The 20,084-nt window shown below is 42.5% G+C and overlaps 1 protein-coding gene across 4 annotated transcripts in view; it reads right to left on the bottom strand.

The window, feature by feature from the left end:
- Window positions 1–2,339: 2,339 nt before the first annotated feature.
- The window catches only part of LOC124260195 (methionyl-tRNA formyltransferase, mitochondrial-like), a 55,589-nt gene continuing 37,844 nt past the window's right edge, over window positions 2,340–20,084 (bottom strand). For 3 of the 4 annotated variants that reach the window (XM_046694455.1, XM_046694456.1, XM_046694458.1), the window contains 6 exons: window positions 15,986–16,088; window positions 11,577–11,646; window positions 8,238–8,329; window positions 7,316–7,382; window positions 4,328–4,413; window positions 2,340–2,535 (listed from right to left, as the gene is read on the bottom strand). In XM_046694455.1, the coding sequence (XP_046550411.1) occupies window positions 2,368–2,535; window positions 4,328–4,413; window positions 7,316–7,382; window positions 8,238–8,329; window positions 11,577–11,646; window positions 15,986–16,088 (586 nt within the window). In that variant the 3' untranslated portion in view covers window positions 2,340–2,367. The remainder of the gene's footprint in view (window positions 2,536–4,327; window positions 4,414–7,315; window positions 7,383–8,237; window positions 8,330–11,576; window positions 11,647–15,985; window positions 16,089–20,084) is intronic. The other variant, XM_046694457.1, reaches the window with a different exon arrangement.

Raw genomic sequence — 20,084 nt, 5'->3', positions numbered from 1 at the left:
GTTATGATGTCTGTTGATTGCAAAATGTTATACATAAAAAATGAGCATGTATTTACAAAACCCAACATCTCTATATATACACACACAATGACCCGTGAAGACGGCATCTGCTAATGAACCAGCCGTTACACTTGAGTGCACACCCACCCGCTCTGACTGGGTTCGGTATCCCGGCTGCTTCGTTTCGAGGGAGGTAAACCCAAGTACAAAATATTGCACTTTTGATTTGCGATTATTCGCTTATAATTTTGTTTATTTGTTTTTTCATAATCAGCAATGCATATTATATGTCATGAAGAAGTGATAATTGTGTTTTAATTATGTTTGATTTTTTGGTTGCATGTGACCTTTAACTTTTGGCACTAATGAAACAGGGAAAAGATTTATTAAAAAAAACTGAAATATCCGAAGATTTCCGAGTGTTACGAAGTTTTCTGAATGCATGTCAAAATACCGGTTTTCGATCAGCGTATCACAATACGTATCATTTTCATGTCTGAACCGGTAAATACCGGTGAACCTGTTATATTGCGCAGCCCTACAAATTGGTGTGTTTGACACTGCAAGAATCTAAAATAAACAATAAATCTAAATGCATTTAAGTTTGTTATCCATTAAAGTTTGGGTTTTCTTATTTACCCCAATTTGATCTTGAAAAAATCTGCTCAATTACAAAACATCAAAGGTGAGTGAGTAAAAATGTAAAGTCACATCGGCAGTATTTCAGCCATATCGTGACTAACATCAAAGGTACCAGTCCACCACTTATGATGCGTAGACAAATTTCAGGATAAACGAAAGTCGGAACTACTTCCTTCCAGCCACCACTTCAAAATCCCTCTTTACAAAAGTGACCACCTCCGCGGTGTAGTGGTTAGAGTGTCCGCCCGGAGAGCAGAAGGTCGCGAGTTCAATCCCCCATCGCGTCACACCAAAACACATTGAAATATGGTACTTGTTGGTCCCTGCCTTGCGCTCGGCATTAATGGGTACAACAAGGACTGGTCGGCTCGGAGTCGGTATAATGTGTCTGAGTGGGGTATTCATGCTTCACTGCGGCATGGTATCTCAGTGGGCTAGCACTATAAAACCAGCTTCAGTCTGGGCTAGTACAAGCAGCCGTACATACACATACACACGCATGCACGTCGTCATATGAGCGAAATATTCTCAAGCACGACGTTAAACCTAATTTCACCTCACCTCACCTTTACAAAAGCAACAGAACTTCCAAATGTTCATGCAGCATCCAGGCGGTGGGGTAGCCTAGTGGTTAACATGTTTGCTCGTCACGCCGAAGACCCGGGTTTGATTCCCCACATGGGTACAATGTGTGAAACCCATTTCTGGTGTCCCCCGGCGTAATGTTGCTGGAATATTGCTAAAAGCGGCGTAAAACTTAACTCACTCACTCATACTAAAACCTTTGATGTCATGGTCAGATGGACCGAATCCAAACTGATCTCTCTTTCCACTTTATTGTGGGGACCTAACACCCACCCCTACCTCTCAAATTGAACAGCATTAACCCATCATGAGCCCATCTGGGACCTAACCACCCTGACGGATATTGATTAGGGTCAGTCAGAAGAGTCATCTCAAACTAGCAAGCTTTAACAAGCTGGCCAGGTATCTAAATACCCTGACAGAAGGGTCATCTCAAATTGACAGCTCACATCACTATGGTTTGGTTTGCTTGATGTTTAACGCTACAATGAGTATATTCCAGTTATATGATGTCGGTCTGAAATAATCGAGTCTGGGCCAGACAATCCACACCATGAGCATTGCTCCACGCAGTTGAGATACGATGACATGTGTCAACCAAGTCAGCGAGCCTGGCCACCCGATACCGTTAGTCGCCTCTTACGACAAGCATGGGTAGCTGAAGACCAATTCTAACCTGGATCTTCACATATTTTACCCATGTGGGTCGTCACGATATGGCTGAAATATTGCCGATGTGACGTTAAGTTTTAACTCAATCACTCACTCACCCATGTGGGGAATTGAACCCGGGTCTTCGGCATGACGAGTGAATGCTTTAACCACTTGGATACCCCATCGGCCGGCTCACTCACGCGCTCTCTCACTATTCCAGCTATATGGCGGCGATCTGTAAATAATCGAGTCAAGACCAGTCAATCCAGTGATCAACATCATGAGCATCGATCTGTGCAATTGGGAACAGATGACATGTGTCAACCAAGTGAGCGAGCCTGGCCACCCGATCCTGTTAGTCCCCTCTTACAACAAGCATGGGTTGCTGAAGACCAATTCTAACCCGGACCTTCATTTGTACATCACAATGGCTTCAAATGAAAACACACTCACCAAACTGAATCAGTCATATTTATTTACAAGCAGTCACACTCTCTGGAGAACTCTCTGCATGTAACTCTCCGTGTCGAGTCCGTTCTTGATACTGTCCAGCAACAGCTTCCTCTCAGCTACTTTAGACAAATAGCCATTGTAGAACGCCTGAGCAGACATCTTCTTTTTGAAGACAATATTCTCAAAACCCACCCAACCATTCTGAAATGAACAAATAAATTGTCAAGAGTATTCCATCTCCATTTAGTGATTTCGCTTGTTGATTGTTTGCATTCAGTGATTTCTAGCGGTGGGTATTGCAGAGTATTTTCATTTTGCGATATATTACGATGCGAAAGCATATATTGTGATATGTATTGCAATGTATTGCATGAAGTATTTTTCAACAAAAAACTACTTACAATCGAGTCAATGCTTGATTTATAAAGCATGAACACAAAAAAATCACTATGCTTGACTAAGCTTGAATAAAAACTTTTAACCATGACAAAATAAAAATGTTAATAATATTTGGCACAAATGAAACAAGGATATATCCGAAGATTTCCGAGAGTCACAAAGTTTTCCGACGGCAAGTCAAAAACCCGGTTTTTGATCAGCGTATCGCAATACATAACGATTTCATGTCTGAACCGGTAAATACCCGTAAAACGGTTACATTGCGCAGCCCTAGTGATTTTGACTTTGACTTAGATAATACATATATTTGGGGAGTATCATGGAAAAGTAGACATTTTATGATAGAACATTATGTGCAGTAAATATTTACCTTTTAGTTGAGGTTCATGAAAAAAGTACAAGGTGAGGTGAATTGAAATGGGGTTTAATGTTGTACTTGAGAATATTTCGCTCATATGAGGACTTGAATACGTGTGTATGTGTGGCTGCTTGTACTAGCCCAGACTTAAACTGCTTTTATAGTGCTAGCCCACTGAGATACCATGCCGCAGTGAAGCATGAATACCCCACTCAGACACATTATACTGACTCCGAGCCGACCAGTCCTTGTTGTACCCATTAATGCCGAGTGCCAGGCAGGGACCAACAAGTACCATATATTAACGTCTTTTGGTAAGACGCGGTCGGCAGTGACATGACTGACTGACTGAGTTTAGTTTCACACCGCTTTTAGCAATATTCCAGCAATATCACGGCGGGGGACACCAGAAATGGGCTTAAGGCAGTGACATGAGGTGGTGTGAGGTGGTGTGAGGTGAGGTGGTGTGGTGTGGTGTGAGGTGAGGTGAGGTGGTGTGAGGTGAGGTGAGGTGGTGTGAGGTGAGGTGGTGTAAGGTGAGGTGGTGTAAGGTGAGGTGAGGTGGTGTGAGGTGAGGTGAGGTGGTGTGAGGTGGTGTGAGGTGAGGTGAGGTGAGGTGGTGTGAGGTGGTGTGAGGTGAGGTGGTGTAAGGTGGTGTGAGGTGAGGTGAGGTGGGGTGGTGTGAGGTGAGGTGAGGTGGTGTGAGGTGAGGTGAGGTGAGGTGGTGTGAGGTGAGGCGAGGTGAGGTGAGGTGAGGTGAGGTGAGGTGAGGTGAGGTGAGGTGAGGTGAGGTGAGGTGAAGTGACGTGAGGTAAAATGGGTTTTACATGGGGTTAAGATGTCTCCTCTTATATACAACAAAAAGAATGCAAATGTGTGTTTGAGTGTAAGGATACTCACACCCGTTATATTGTCACCCAGAATATTGTAGGCGTTATTGTACTTCCTAAAGGACATACAGAGCTGCAGTTTAACATGGACACCCCACTCAGACAGGCCTGACTCCAAGCCAACATATCTTTCTTTATCCTCTCGGTGCCAAGGATCAGTCAGGTTAACAAACAGTACTATTTCTTTACGACTTTGGCAAGGAGTTCACGTGGGATCAAACCGCCAACCAAGAGTACAATGTCAGAAGCCCATTCCCGGTGTCTCCTGCCATGATATTGCTGGAGTATTGCTAAACGCGGCGTAGAATTAAACTCACTCACTCAATTAAGTTCCTGTTGTACCTACCTGACACCTGACACACAATATCTTCTGTTTCTTGTCAAACACGACAGTTCCTGGGGCTGCAGCAGCAGCAGCACCTGCAACATCATCAGCAAGAAATGAAGGAGTCATTGTCATTTTACTTTACAGCCACTTTTCCCAAAAGCGTTCGTAGCGCTAAGAACATCATAAAACCTATCGTAACTTTAAGACAGAACAGTGGTGTGCGTGGTGGTGCATGGTGGTGCATGGTGGTGCATGGTGGTGCATGGTGGTGTGTGGTGGTGCATAGCGGTGCTTGGTAGTGCGTGTAGTGGTGTGTGTGGTGGTGTGTGTGGTGGAACATACGTCCACCCAGGAACATACATCCACCCAGAACATGTCAACCCAGGAACATACATCCACCCAGGAACATATACATCCACAAAGGAACATACGTCCACCCTGGAACATACATCCACCCTGGAACATACGTCCACCCAGGAACATACATCCACCCAGGAACAAACGTATACTCGGAACATATGTCAACCCAGAACATACATCCACCCAGAACATCATCAACCCAGAACATATGTCCACCCAGAACATATGTCAAACCAGAATATACGTCCACCCAGTAACATACATCCACCCAGGATCATACATCCACCCAGAACATGTCAACCCAGCAACATACGTCCACCCAGGAACATATACGTCCACAAAGGAACATACGTCCACCCTGGAACATACATCCACCCTGGAACATACGTCCACCCAGGAACATATACGTCCACCCAGGAACATACGTCCACCCAGAACGTGTCAACCCAGCAACATACATCCACCCAGGAACATATACGTCCACAAAGGAACATACGTCAACCCAGGAACATGTCAACCGAGGAACATACGTCCACTCAGAACATATGTCAACCCAGTAACATAAGTCAACCCAGCAACATACATTAAGCCCAGAAAATATGTCAACCCAGGAACATACATCCACCCAGGACCATACGTCCACCCAGAACATGTCAACCCAGGAACATACGTCAACCAAGAACATACACTAAGCCCAGAAGAGACGCCAACCCCGAGACATATGTCAACCCAAGACCATACGTCCACCCAGGAACATATGTCCACCCAGAACATATGTCAACCCAGGCATATACGTCCACCCAGAACATATGTCAACCCAGGAACATGTCAACCGAGGAACATACGTCCACTCAGAACATATGTCAACCCAGGAACATACATCCACCCAGGAACATACGTCCACCCAGAACATGTCAACCCAGGAACATACGTCCACTCAGAACATATGTCAACCCAGTAACATAAGTCAACCCAGGAACATACATTAAGCCCAGAACATATGTCAACCCAGGAACATACATCCACCCAGAACATACATTAAGCCCAGAAGAGACACAAACCCTGAGACATATGTCAACCCAGGAACATACATCCACCCAGGAACATACGTCCACCCAGAACATACGTTCACCCAGAACATATGTCAACCCAGGAACATACGTCAACCCAGCAACATACGTCCACCCAGGAACATACGTCCACCCAGAACATATGTCAACCCAGGAACATACGTCAACCCAGGAACATACGACCACCCAGGAACATACGTCAACCCAGAAAATATGTCAACCCAGAACACGTCAACCGAGGAACATACTTCCACCCAGAACATCATCAACCCAGAACATATGTCAATCCAGAACATGTCAACCCAGGAACATACTTCCACCCAGAACATCATCAACCCGGAACATATGTCAACCCAGAACATGTCAACCCAGGAACATACTTCCACCCAGAACATATGTCAACCCAGAAAATATGTCAACCCAGGAATATACGTCCACCCTGAACATCATCAAACCAGGAACATACATCCACCCAGAACATAAGTCAACAGAGGAACATGCGTCCACTCAGAACATGTGTCAACCAAGTAACATAAGTCAACCCAGCAACATACATCCACACAGAACATACGTCCACCCAGAACATATGTCAACCCAGGAACATACATCCACCCAGGACAATACGTCCACCCAGAACATCATCAACCTGGAACATACGTCCACCCAGCACATATGTCAACCCAGAACATATGTCAACCGAGGAACATACATCCACCCATGAACATACGTCCACCCAGAACATCATCAACCTGGAACATACGTCCACCCAGCACATATGTCAACCCAGAACATATGTCAACCGAGGAACATACATCCACTCAGAACATGTGTCAACCAAGTAACATAAGTCAACCCAGCAACATACATCCACACAGAACATACGTCCACCCAGAACATAAGTCAACCCAGGAACATACATCCACTCAGAACATATGTCAACCCAGGAACATACATCCACCCAGGACCATATGTCCACCCAGAACATCATCAACCTGGAACATACGTCCACCCAGCACATATGTCAACCCAGAACATATGTCAACCGAGGAACATACATCCACTCAGAACATATGTCAACCCAGAACATATGTCAACAGAGGAACATACATCCACTCAGAACATATGTCAACCCAGGAACATATGTCAACCCAGGAACATACATCAACCCAGAACATCATCAACCTGGAACATATGTCAACCCAGGACATATGTCAACCCAAGAACATACATCCACCCAGAACATATGTCCACCCAGAACATATGTCAACCCAGGAACATACGTCAACCCAGGATCATACGTCCACTCAGAACATATGTCAACCCAGAACATACATCAACCCAGAACATATGTCCACCCAGAACATATGTCAACCAGGAACATACGTCCAACCAGGAACATACATCAAAAGAACATATGTCAACCCAGGAACATATACGTCCACCCAGGAACATATACGTCGAAACCAGGAACATACGTCCACCCAGAACATATGTCAACCCAGAACATATGTCCACCCACAACATATGTCAAACCAGAACATACGTCAACACAGAACATACGTCAACCCACACATACCTTCACCAACTATGTTCATGTCTAGTAGCTTCACAGGATATCCGTTCAACTCACTACGCAGAGGCATCTGAAATCATGTCATGGACCGTCTATCACATTTGGTACTCGACAGTTCTTCAAAAACAAAATTGCACAGCTCAGAAATCTAAGTATCATAGCCATGTTATTTAATGTTATACACCCTGGACCCATGTTATTTAATGTTATACACCCTGGACCCATGTTATTTAATGTTATACACCCTGGACCAATGTTATTTAATGTTATACACCCTGGACCCATGTTATTTAATGTTATACACCCTGGACCAATGTTATTTAATGTTATACACCCTGGACCCATGTTATTTAATGTTATATACCCTGGACCAATGTTATTTAATGTTATACACCCTGGACGAATGTTATTTAATGTTATACACCCTGGACCCATGTTATTTAATGTTATACACCCTGGACCCATGTTATTTAATGTTATACACCCTGGACTAATGTTATTTAATGTTATACACCCTGGACCCATGTTATTTAATGTTATACACCCTGGAGAGAGAGTGAACATTAGTCTGAGAGAGTGAACTTTAGTCTGAGAGAGTGAACATTACCTGAGAGAGTGAACATTAGTCTGGGAACTAAACAGCCTGAGAGAGTGAACATTAGTCTGGGAACTAAACAGCCTTAGAGAGTGAACATTAGTCTGCGAACTGAACAGCCTGAGAGAGTGAACATTAGTCTGCAAACTAAACAGCCTGAGAGAGTGAACATTAGTCTGCGAACTGAACAGCCTGAGAGAGTGAACATTAGTCTGCAAACTAAACAGCCTGAGAGAGTGAACATTAGTCTGAGAGAGTGAACATTAGTCTGAGAACTAAACAGCCTGAGAGATTGAATATGGAGTGATGGAAACCACACAACCTCCTCACCATATGGCTGAGAGCTCTGTACTGAGCCTGTATTTCCTCCATGGTCTGTCGGTCCCAGTCAATGTACGCCATGGCTGGTCGCACCTTGTGTGCTGGAAAACAGGAGTGAAAGGGTCAGCAAGTGGAGCAAGTGGTTCAGCTGTATGTGTGAGAGTGTGTGTGTCTAGCTGTCTCCTTCTCTGTGTGAGTGTGTGTCTGTCTCCATCTGAGTATGTGTATGTATGTCTGTCTGTCCCCCCCTCTGTGTAACTGTGTGTGTCCCCTCTTTCTGTGTGTCAGTCTGTCTCCCTCTATTTGTGTGTGTGTGTCTGTCTCCCTCTGTGTGAGTCCCTGTCTGTGTGTGTCAGTCCCACTCTGTGTGTCCTCTGTGTGTATGTATGTCTGTCTCCCTCTCTGTGTGAGTGTGTGTCCACCTGTGTGTCTCTGTCCCTCTGTCTGTGTGTATGTCTGTCTCCCTGTTTGTTTGTGTGTGTATGTCTGTCTGTCTCCCTCTCTGTGAGTGTGTCCCTCTGTCTGTGTGTCAATCTGTGTGTGACTCAGTCCCTCTGTCTGTGTGTATGTCTGTCTCCCTCTGTTTGTGTGTGTATGTCTGTCTTCCTCTCAATGTGATTGTGTCTCTCTCCCTTTGTGTGTGTCCCTCTGTGTGTGATTGTCTGTCTCCCTCTTTGTGTGAGTGTGTCTGTCTGTCTCCCTCTCCATGTGTATGTCCCTCTGTGTGTGTCTGTCTGTCTCCCTCTCTGTGTGAGTGTGTGTGTACCTGTCTGTGGGTGTCTGTATTCCTCTGTGTGTGTGTCTCCTGTCTGTGCATGTGTCTCCCTATGTGTGTGTCTGTCTGTCCCCCTCTCTGTGTGAGTGTGTGTCTGTCTGTCTGTGTGTCACTCTGTCTCTGTGTGAGTGTGTGTATCCCTCTGTCTCTCTGTGTCTGTCTCCCTCTGTGTGTGTGTCCCTGTCTGTGCGTGTGTCTCCCTCTGTGTGGATACACACACTCACACAGAGACAGTGACACACAAACAGAGACACACTCACACAGAGAGGGAGACAGACAGACACACAGAGGGAGACACACGCACAGACAGATGGACACACAGAGGGAGACAGACACAGAGAGACAGAGGGATACATACACTCACACAGAGACAGAGTGACACACAGACAGACACACACTCACACAGAGAGGGGGACAGACAGACACACACAGCCTGTATATAATTGAGTCACATCAAAATACACAAAGAGATCAAAGTATGAATATCTGCTAATTATTAATGCAATGTGTGTTTAGGCAATTTCAAAGCTTTATGACGGCAAATTATTAATGCAATGTGTGTTTAAGCAATTTCAAAGCTTTATGACGGCAAATTATCAATGCAATATGCATTTAAGCAATTTTCTAGCTTTATGGTGGCAAATTTTTAATGTAATGTGTGCTTTAGCAATTTTCTAGCTTTATGATGGCAGTCAGTAAATAAACAAGTCTGTGTCAGTCAATCCAGTGATACATGTTATGAGCAAAATATGCTGTCCTTGCAGGATGACTCCCAATCAACAAAGGGTGGTGGGGTAGCCTAGTGGTTAAAGTGTTCGCTCGTCACGCCGATGACATGGGTTCGATTCCCCACATGGGTACAATGTGTGAAGCCCATTTCTTGTGCTCCCCAGAGTGATATTGCTGGAATATTGCTAAAAGTGGCGCAAAACTAAATTAACTCAATCAAGCAAGAGACAGAGTCTGCCGACTAGCTCATTCACTTAGAGACCTCTCATGAACTGCTCAGGATACTATGGAAACATTCCAACCCAGATTTCATGGTTTCACATATTTGACAATAGGTAGTTAAGGGTCTAAGCTCATAAAGATTTCATGAGTAGGTTTCACATATTTGACAAAGCTATCCTTGGGGTGTAAGCTAATCTAGATTTCATGGGTAGGTTTCACATATTTGACAACAGCTATCCTGGAGGAGTAGGCTAATCCAGATTTCATGGGTAGGTTTCACATATTTGACAACAGCTATCCTGGAGGAGTAGGCTAATCTGGATTTCATGGGTAGGTTTCACATATTTGACAACAGCTATCCTGGGGGCGTGGCTAATCCAGATTTCATGGGTAGGTTTCACATATTTGACAACAGCTATCCTGGGGGCGTAGGCTAATCCAGATTTCATGGGTAGGTTTCACATATTTGACAACAGCTATCCTGGGGGAGTAGGCTAATCTGGATTTCATGGGTAGGTTTCACATATTTGACAACAGCTATCCTGGAGGAGTAGGCTAATCCAGATTTCATGGGTAGGTTTCACATATTTGACAACAGCTATCCTGGAGGAGTAGGCTAATCCAGATTTCATGGGTAGGTTTCACATATTTGACAACAGCTATCCTGGGGGCGTAGGCTAATCTGGATTTCATGGGTAGGTTTCACATATTTGACAACAGCTATCCTGGGGGCGTAGGCTAATCTGGATTTCATGGGTAGGTTTCACATATTTGACAACAGCTATCCTGGGGGCGTAGGCTAATCTGGATTTCATTGGTAGGTTTCACATATTTGACAACAGCTATCCTGGGGATGTAAGCTAATCCAGATTTCATGGGTAGGTTTCACATATTTGACAACAGCTATCCTGGGGATGTAAGCTAATCCAGATTTCATGGGTAGGTTTCACATATTTGACTACAGCTATCCTGGGGGCGTAGGCTAATCCAGATTTCATGGGTAGGTTTCACATATTTGACAACAGCTATCCTGGGGGCGTAGGCTAATCCAGATTTCATGGGTAGGTTTCACATATTTGACAACAGCTATCCTGGGGGTGTAGGCTAATCCAGATTTCATGGGTAGGTTTCACATATTTGACAACAGCTATCCTGGGGGTGTAGGCTAATCCAGATTTCATGGGTAGGTTTCACATATTTGACAACAGCTATCCTGGGGGTGTAGGATAGTCCAGATTTCATGGGTAGGTTTCACATATTTGACAACAGCTATCCTGGGGGCGTAGGCTAATCCAGATTTCATGGGTAGGTTTCACATATTTGACAACAGCTATCCTGGGGGCATAGGCTAATCCAGATTTCCGGGTAGGTTTCACATATTTGACAACAGCTATCCTGGGGGTGTAAGCTAATCCAGATTTCATGGGTAGGTTTCACATATTTGACAACAGCTATCCTGGGGGTGTAAGCTAATCCAGATTTCATGGGTAGGTTTCACATATTTGACAACAGCTATCCTGGGGGCGTAGGCTAATCTGGATTTCATGGGTAGGTTTCACATATTTGACAACAGCTATCCTGGGGGTGTAGGCTGGTCCAGATTACTGGTTTGAAAAACGCACCATAGGTCACTCCATCTTTCACTTGTTCCTTCTCCTGGATGGTTGAGAGGGTCCCCAGAGTCCTCAACAGCTGCAACAACAGCAGACATTGTGAACAACATCAGCCACTGATAATTCATTCAGACACTGAACAACCGCAGACATTGTGAACAACAACAGCAAACAGACAATTCATTCAGACACTGAACAACCGCAGACATTGTGAACAACAGCAGCAAACACAGACAATTCATTCAGACACTGAACAACCGCAGACATTGTGAACAACAACAGCAAACAGACAATTCATTCAGACACTGAACAACCGCAGACATTGTGAACAACAGCAGCAAACACAGACAATTCATTCAGACACTGAACAACCGCAGACATTGTGAACAACAACAGCAAACAGACAATTCATTCAGACACTGAACAACCGCAGACATTGTTAACAACATCAGGCACTCAGCAACAGCAAATATGGTGGACAGTTTGTTTGTTAGCAGTTCAACTCAGCAATATTCCTGCAATAATAGGCAGCAGTCTGTAAATAATCAAATCTTGATCACACAATCCAGTGATTAACAGCATGGGCATCGGACTACATAATTCGGATACGATGACATTTGTCAATCAAGTCAGCAAGCCTGACCACCAGTGTTTCCAATACTTCAATTTGCCAGTTGGGCATCAGGGTCTGTAAAAAAGATTTGGTTCCCCCTAGTAAAAGTTCCACCGGAACTTTTCAATCAAATATTTGTTCCTGTAATAGTGCATGCGGAACAAATATTTTGTTCCGCACACACAGAATTTATTCCGGGCAAATAGGAAATTCCACACACATCCTAAAGTGTCTAAAAGAGGGTTTTGTTTGTAGGGGTAGTCTTAAAAATTGGGGTATGTTTTATTTTGGGGGGAAGGAATGGAAAGGAAGAAAGGATTTCTCCTACGGCATTTGTTCCATATGGAACAAATCCTGTGGCTATCAAGAAGCAATCATCATGTGTGAAAGTTCCTTAAAAAAGACTAAATACAGTATTGTTCTGATTGGCATCATTTGTCTTTATTTTGGACATTGGTTTCATCTCATCTGACTGCATACATGTGTAGATAAACCTAATGAAAATACTCATAAATACTACTATGTCTCTTTTTATCATGACACTTTCTTCTTGGTCTGCTATTTTCTACGGTCATTATGGAAATAGATTCCCCAGAATCTGAACTGAGGATTCTGTATGTATCTTGTGTTAAAAACAGTTCACTTTCACTGACGTCTGTGGAAAGAAGTAGAAAAGGGGGTTCAACCACGTTGCAGGTTGCATCCATCTGCTCACCTTCAATAGTTTCAGCTACATCTACCATGTCAATCTCTTCTTGTGATGCATTTTCGACTTGCACAACTTCACTGTTCAAATTCTTATCATTTTGAGGACTACATGTTGCTGCTGGTTCATGATATTTCTTGATATTCATTTGTTTGTATGAGCTGATAAAACAACCTTCCATAGAGCTGACTTGATACGTATCCTCTCGGGGTTTTCCTGATATCATGTAGGGTCCATTCCATTTCACTTTAATAAGTCCTTTTTGTCTCTTTCGCGATTTCACCATCACTTTGTCACCTACTGTAAACTTTTGTGCTTCCACTCTGTGGCATCTGTCAAAATGCTTCTTCTGAATTTGTTGAGCCTTTTCATTATTGCTCAAAACAGTCTCTGTAATTTGAGACTTCATGTCTTGTATTATCTGAACACACTTCTCAATCTCTTGTTCACTGTAGGCCTGAAATTTAGCACTTGTGGAAGCAGTTTCCCCAAGACAATTTTCATTAGGCAATACTGGATTACGCCAAAACATCAAATAAAATGGGCGAAAACTGCGTCGATGAATGTTTAGACGTGTTGTAAGCGAATAAACATCCAAGAATGAATTGTTCCCACTTACTCGGTTCATTCTGCACAACCTTATTCAACATGTTCTTTAATGTCTGGTTGAGTCTTTCACACTTTCCATTGGATTGAGGATGGAATGGACTGGTATGAATATGTTTATACCCATATACCTTTGCCAACTCTCTCATCAACGAAGAGTTAAATTCTCCTCCATTATCACTTACAATTTCCAGTGGTACACCAAACATGCAAAACATGTCATGAAGACATTTGGCAACATTAACACTTTCTTTTGAAGGTATGGGTACCGCTTGGGCATAATTAGTAAAATAGTCAATTACAGTCAACACATAACCTGCTTCAGACAATGGCTCATTTTTGTCTTTCATGAAGGGGCCAATAAGGTACCTATCCTTCCCATGCCCAAGATGGTATTGGAATTGGATTCATTTCACTCGGTGTTGTTTTGCACTTCTTGTTGGTTTTCTGAAACTCTTCACATGTCCTGACATAGTCTCTGACATCCTTATAGGACCCTTTCCAGTAGTACCTCTCAGCCACTTTAGAATACGTCTTGTCCATCCCCAAATGGGAAGCTGAAATTGTAAAGATAAAAGTACAGTGGGTAATGCATTATTATAATTATCATTAATATTAAGCACCCCCCAAATCCAAATAAACAGCATGACAATATTTGATAATATGCATTCACTTCGTGGCATTTCACCTCTCTTTAAAATATGTACATCTATTTCAAAATATTATTTCAAGAATGTATGTATAATATCTACATGTCATTGATTTAGCTTATGATGATATAATCTGTACACATGTAAAAAGTACAGTATGTATCAGGTGATAATGGTCCTGATCGAAATCCGGACATTACTGAAGAATAGTTCAAATATCCTTCGATTATAATTTGATGTATACTAGTAGTTTGGGTAAACTTACAGTGATCAATATGGCACATCCTCATTGTTGCCAATTTCTGATCATCAGTTATGACAAGCTTCAATGGAGCTGATATATCTTTGATGTCGTCCGATACATAGTACAATGAAGCTTCGCGAAACATGAAGTGCTTAGCCGTCTTCCTTATTCTCCTTTTTTCGTTTTCTGTGGCATTTTCCTTGTATTTGTTTTCACAAATATACTGTATTGGAGCTGTGTATTCCCCTGTCTCCATGTTGCACCTTCCTGCTGTGTGGCACATGCCCGCTTGTTAACTTGGTTTTCATCTTGATGTAACATGTTTCATGTGTATTTCGTGCTAGAGAGATCCCGGATGTTGACAAGTTGGACGAGTCCATTTTGCATTCAATAATGACTGGAGTTGGTTAGGCCTACGGTATTTGTTCCTGTTGGATGGAACATTTGCCGTGTGTGCGGAATTATTATTCGTGTCATCCGTTCACTATTTCACGGCATTTATTCCGAAACGGAACTTTTACTACTCGGAACTAAATCATGTTTACACTGCTGCCTGAAGGCTTTAAAATCTACAGGCCCTGAATGAAATCTGCAGGCCCATTTTGTTAAAGTCAAACCAATAAAAACACAATAGACTACACTGTATACCGTTTCACACCATTTCTACAAAATCAATTAGCGAAACCTATGGCACAGAGAGATGTTTTTATTTGTTAAAGACTGGTGTTGACATTCCTATGTGCTTTATTTTAGCACAGAAATACCAGAGAGTGAAACTGTAAGTTATCGTAACATGATTGATCATGGATGATTCCCAAACGTTAATAAAGTAAAAAATGGAAAAGGTTCCAGTTGAAAATAAGAGACAGATAATTAACTGAAGGCCACAAGGGCCTGCAAATATTTGAAACTGCCGGCCCGATACAATAACAACCGGCACTGGGCCTCCGGGCTGCAATCCTGTTAGTATACAGTGAAAGCTGTCAAAACCAGCAGCTGTCTAATCCAGCAAGTTGTCAACACCGTCATAAAATCTCAGTCCTGTCCCAGGTTAATACATTTATCATCATTTAGAAGCCCTGCAATCCGGCAGCTGTCAATTCCGCATCTCGGCATGCAATGAGCCGCCCGAATATGTGTTTATAACAGTAATCAGTGCTGTCTAATCTGGTACGTAGCGAGGAGTCGACCGAATGTGTATTGTCACCAATTAATCCTGCCTTGAAACTACATGGTTGCCGACAAAGATAATTTAATCTTAGTTCAGTATGGGTATACTTGTACATGTAACTACTGAGTTGAGTTGATGTGTGCAGTAAACATGCTCACAGTGTAATGCTCGCTCTTCTTCTTCGCATAGAGTAATAGAAGCCGCTATTTTGATTTCTCTAAGATTGATTTTAGCAATCTTAAGTTGGTCATGAGCAACTTAGACATTGGATCTTACTTAACGATTGACTTGGGTAAGATTGGGTAGTGGAACGGTATGCCGATCGCAACGTCATGCTAAGATTGAGATTTTAGGGGTTTACGATTGGCGTAGAGCTAAGATCGGTTAGTGGAATGGCACCAACATCATTCCTCTTATCACACACTCACCAGGTGAGACCCCCGTCGCGCCGTCACATCCAGCAACTGGGGGGTTGTACACCCATCTGGGACCAACATCTTCTCCTGCGCTAGGACTGTGCCGACATCAAAACTGTAACAAAATACAATACTGGACATCAGAGACCATCTCCATCATAATGATTCAAGAATACAAAAGGCTTGTTCATTACTCTTGAAACCCCGCACTCGGCAATATTCCAGCTGCACCCTCTGTAAATAATCAAATCTGGACCAGACAATCCAGTGATCAACAGCATGAGCATTAATCAACGCAGTTGTGATACCATGACATGTGTCAACCAAGTCAGCGAGCCTGACAGCCTGATCCTGTTAGTCGCCTCTCACGACAAGCATGGATTGGTGAAAACCAGTTCTAATCCAGATCTTCACGGGTGATATGTAAACTGCAGTCATGCACCATTGAACCATAACATGCACAAATAACAAAAATGTGCAACATTAAATGAATTTATCAAAACTGCAATGAAATCCAATATCTGACAAGAGAGGTCGCTTACGAACAATAACCAGTAGAAGGAATGAATGTGTCTTGTTTACATCACTGTTGCCAAAATTCTTACCACAGTTTTTGAAAATGAAAAACGTTTCTACGCTTATTTTTATTGTATTTCATTTTAATTTCAAAACTTTTTTTCTCTGTGAAAAATGTTTATTTCAGAGACATTGATGTTAATCTGGCGGTGGGGTAGCCTAGTGGTTAAAGCGTTCGCTCGTCACGCCAAAGACCTGGGTTCGATTCCCTACATGGGTACAATTTGTGAAGCCCATTTCTGCTGTCCCCTGCTGTGATATTGCTGGAATATTGCTAAACACGGCGTAAAACTATACTCAGTCAGTCGGTGATGTTAATCTACCAATATTCCAGCAATATGATTACAATCAAACTTAGATTCCCGAAGTGCATGTGTCCCATCACTTTATTTGAATGAGTGAGTGAGTGAGTTTGGTGTAATGCCGCTTTTAGCAATATTCAGTGTTCATGTTAACACAAAAACCTGTGTATTTCACACAAATAAGTCTACATTTGACGCACGACATTTTCTACCTGCTTGTTCTGGATGCAAAGCATTTTGTGTTCTGGGAACAAGTAACCGTAAAACGACATTGCCAAAGGAAACAACAAAATAAAATAATGTATCTCTCGGTAAATTTAATTTGCTAATGATGACAACAAGCTCTAAAATGGAAGGAAATGACGTCTAAGTTTCAAAATTGATACATCTTCACCCTAGAGGAAGAAAAGAACCATCATTTGTCATCATTTCTTTTGTTTAAAACCCAATTTTTTAATTGAAAACGGACATTTGACTGCTCAAAACTCTCACATTCGTTATCTGGACAGACAGGTCACCATAGTGAAACGATTACTACGTCAATTTAACTGAGATCACTCCATCACAATTCCTGTCATACTTAATCAGTATTGACGCCTTCTCCAACCATGAACTGAGAAATATGTCTCTTTTACTCTGATTACCCGTGAAGATCCAGGTTAGAATTGGTCTTCAGTAACCCATGCTTGTTGTAAGAGGTGACTAACGGGATCGAGTGGTAACGTTCGCTGACTTGGTTGACACATGTCATAGTATCCCAAGTGCACAGATTGATGCTCATGATGTTGATCACTGGATTGTCTGGTCCAGACTAGATTATTTACAGACCAGAGCCATATAGCTGGCATATTGCTGAGTGCGGCATTACACAACAAATAAACCAATAAACAAAATAAACAAAACTTTTACTCTGAAATGAGACCTCTGTTCAGATCGGATGACCTCTGACAGAACTTTGACAACTCAACTGTCAGAGTTTCACCCAATCAGATGTCAGATTTCTTTACTACCGCGATTTCAGAAATTTAAACAAAAGTAAACTTACAACATGCCTTTGATCGAGAAGCCATGGAGCATAGTAACAACATCAGCCCTCTATGTTGTAAATTACAGAAAGACCATTTAACCATTATTAAGTATATAGAGAATACTACACGAGGTCTCATTACATATGAATTATACGAAACGAGTGTCCTTCCTATGGTATCCAGCAAAAGCGAGGTCAAATACCATAGGAAGGTCACGAGTTTTGTATAATTCGTATGTAATGAGACCGAGTGTGGTATTTTATTTATTACCCACGTCTAACATGCATTAAATTGACAAAATAGCGTATTTTTGTTATTTTTCTGGTTGTGGAAGAGTTTTGTACTGTAGTACACTATTTGCATGATGTCACACTGTAATGACGTCACTACTTTGGTAACCGATGTCACGATGCATGTCAGTTGTCATTGCCTCGTACAGCCTCCTACAGTAAACTACTCCGTAGCAACCCGTTTCTTGGTTTGCAGTTGCTTCACTCGGCTAACATCACTGGTGCAAACATTGCGTTTATGTTTTTCGACGGATAGAATGTCTCAGTTTGGCTCACAATTAAACAGCAACACGGCAACGTTCGCAATGTTTACATTCCCACAAAGCATATAACTTGTAGAATGAATGAATTCACGTGTTTGTTATGAATGAAAAAATAGTTACGTCAGAATGTGACCTAATTGTGAGGTCATTGATACATTATTAAGGCATATTGATTTGAATACTTTACAATTTCGAAGCCTCGATACTGATTGGCTGATTGTAATATTAACCTGAGACAATCTTTTACAGAAGTGTCTTTTGAGTTTTATGCATAGAGGCATATCTCAATCTAAATGAAGGGAGCTTAACATTTCGAGCTAATCAGATGTCACCTTTCTTATCGACTTCAGTTCGAAATTTAGAGTCTAAGAAATGAGTGACGGCGTGACGAGCGAACACTTTAACCACTAGGCTACCCTACCGCCCCTCTAAGAAATGAAATCCTTTGATGGCGTACACTTATTGATGACATCAGCAGCAATATGATACAGTCATTTATGTTCATTTTCTAGATACAGATACTTCGGAGACACATTCGGAGTATTTAGCATGTTTGATTCAGTCTTGACCCTCACTGGTATAACTGATCTTATATGACCTTGAATGGAAGTGTTTTAAGATCTGTATAATAATCAGATATTAATACAACTGACAATGTGTAATGATGCAGCGCCCTGAAGAAAGGGAGGTAACTGTCAGGGAAAGTAGTGTTTCACCTTTGATGAGCAGGGCAGGAATTTCATACCGACACCAGTGGCTGTTATGATTTATATCCCTTCTAATATCCCCATCTTCAGGCCAACACAGATTTTTATTAAGATATGTAGTGATGTGGCTTCCATAGGCAAAGGGAGGTAACTGTGCTTGAAAGTCACCTCTGCTGAACTTTGCAGGACTGACTGACTGAGTTTAGTTTTACGCCGCTTTTAGCAATATTCCAGCAATATCACGTCGGGGGACACCAGAAATGGGCTTAACACATTGTGCCCATGTGGGGAATCGAACCCGGGTCTTCGGCGTGACGAGCCAACGCTTTAACCACTAGGCTACCCCACCGCCCCTGAACTTTGCAGGAACTACATGGCCTCAATTGCCCTGCATATTTCACACGAACAATGGCACCCCGCCAAGTAGTCTGATCAATAATCAAACACAACAAATTGTATCAGATCTCTAGAACACCTAGCTTCCTTAAAATGGAAAGTCGGGGCGGTGGGGTAGCCTAGTGGTTATTGCGTTCACTCGTCATGCCGAAGACTCGGGTTCGATTCCCCACATGGGTACAATGTGCAAAGTCCATTTCTGGTGTACCCCGCCATGATAATGCTTGAATAATGCTAAAGGCAGCGTAAAACTAATAAAATAAAATTAAACTCACTCACTCTATAAAATGGAAAGTAATTTCTGTTGACCGCCATTGATGTGCACAACAGCCATCATCAGATTATCAGCCATCAAATTTAAGGCCTTTTCAGGGCCCAACCAAAAATATTAGGGACTTTAGAAACACATGTGACACTTTAGTAGTTGAGTGAGTGAGTGAGTGAGTGGGTGAGTTTAGTTTTATGCCACTTTTAGCAATATTCCAGCAATATCACGGCGGGGGACACGAGAAATGGGCTTCACATATTGTACCCATGTGGGGATTCAAA

The sequence above is a fragment of the Haliotis rubra genome, unplaced genomic scaffold (genome assembly GCF_003918875.1).
Source record: "Haliotis rubra isolate DU_JTF1 unplaced genomic scaffold, ASM391887v1 Scf753, whole genome shotgun sequence".
NCBI classification, from domain to species: Eukaryota; Metazoa; Mollusca; class Gastropoda; order Lepetellida; family Haliotidae; genus Haliotis; species Haliotis rubra.
This window is presented reverse-complemented; position numbering and strand designations above follow the sequence as displayed.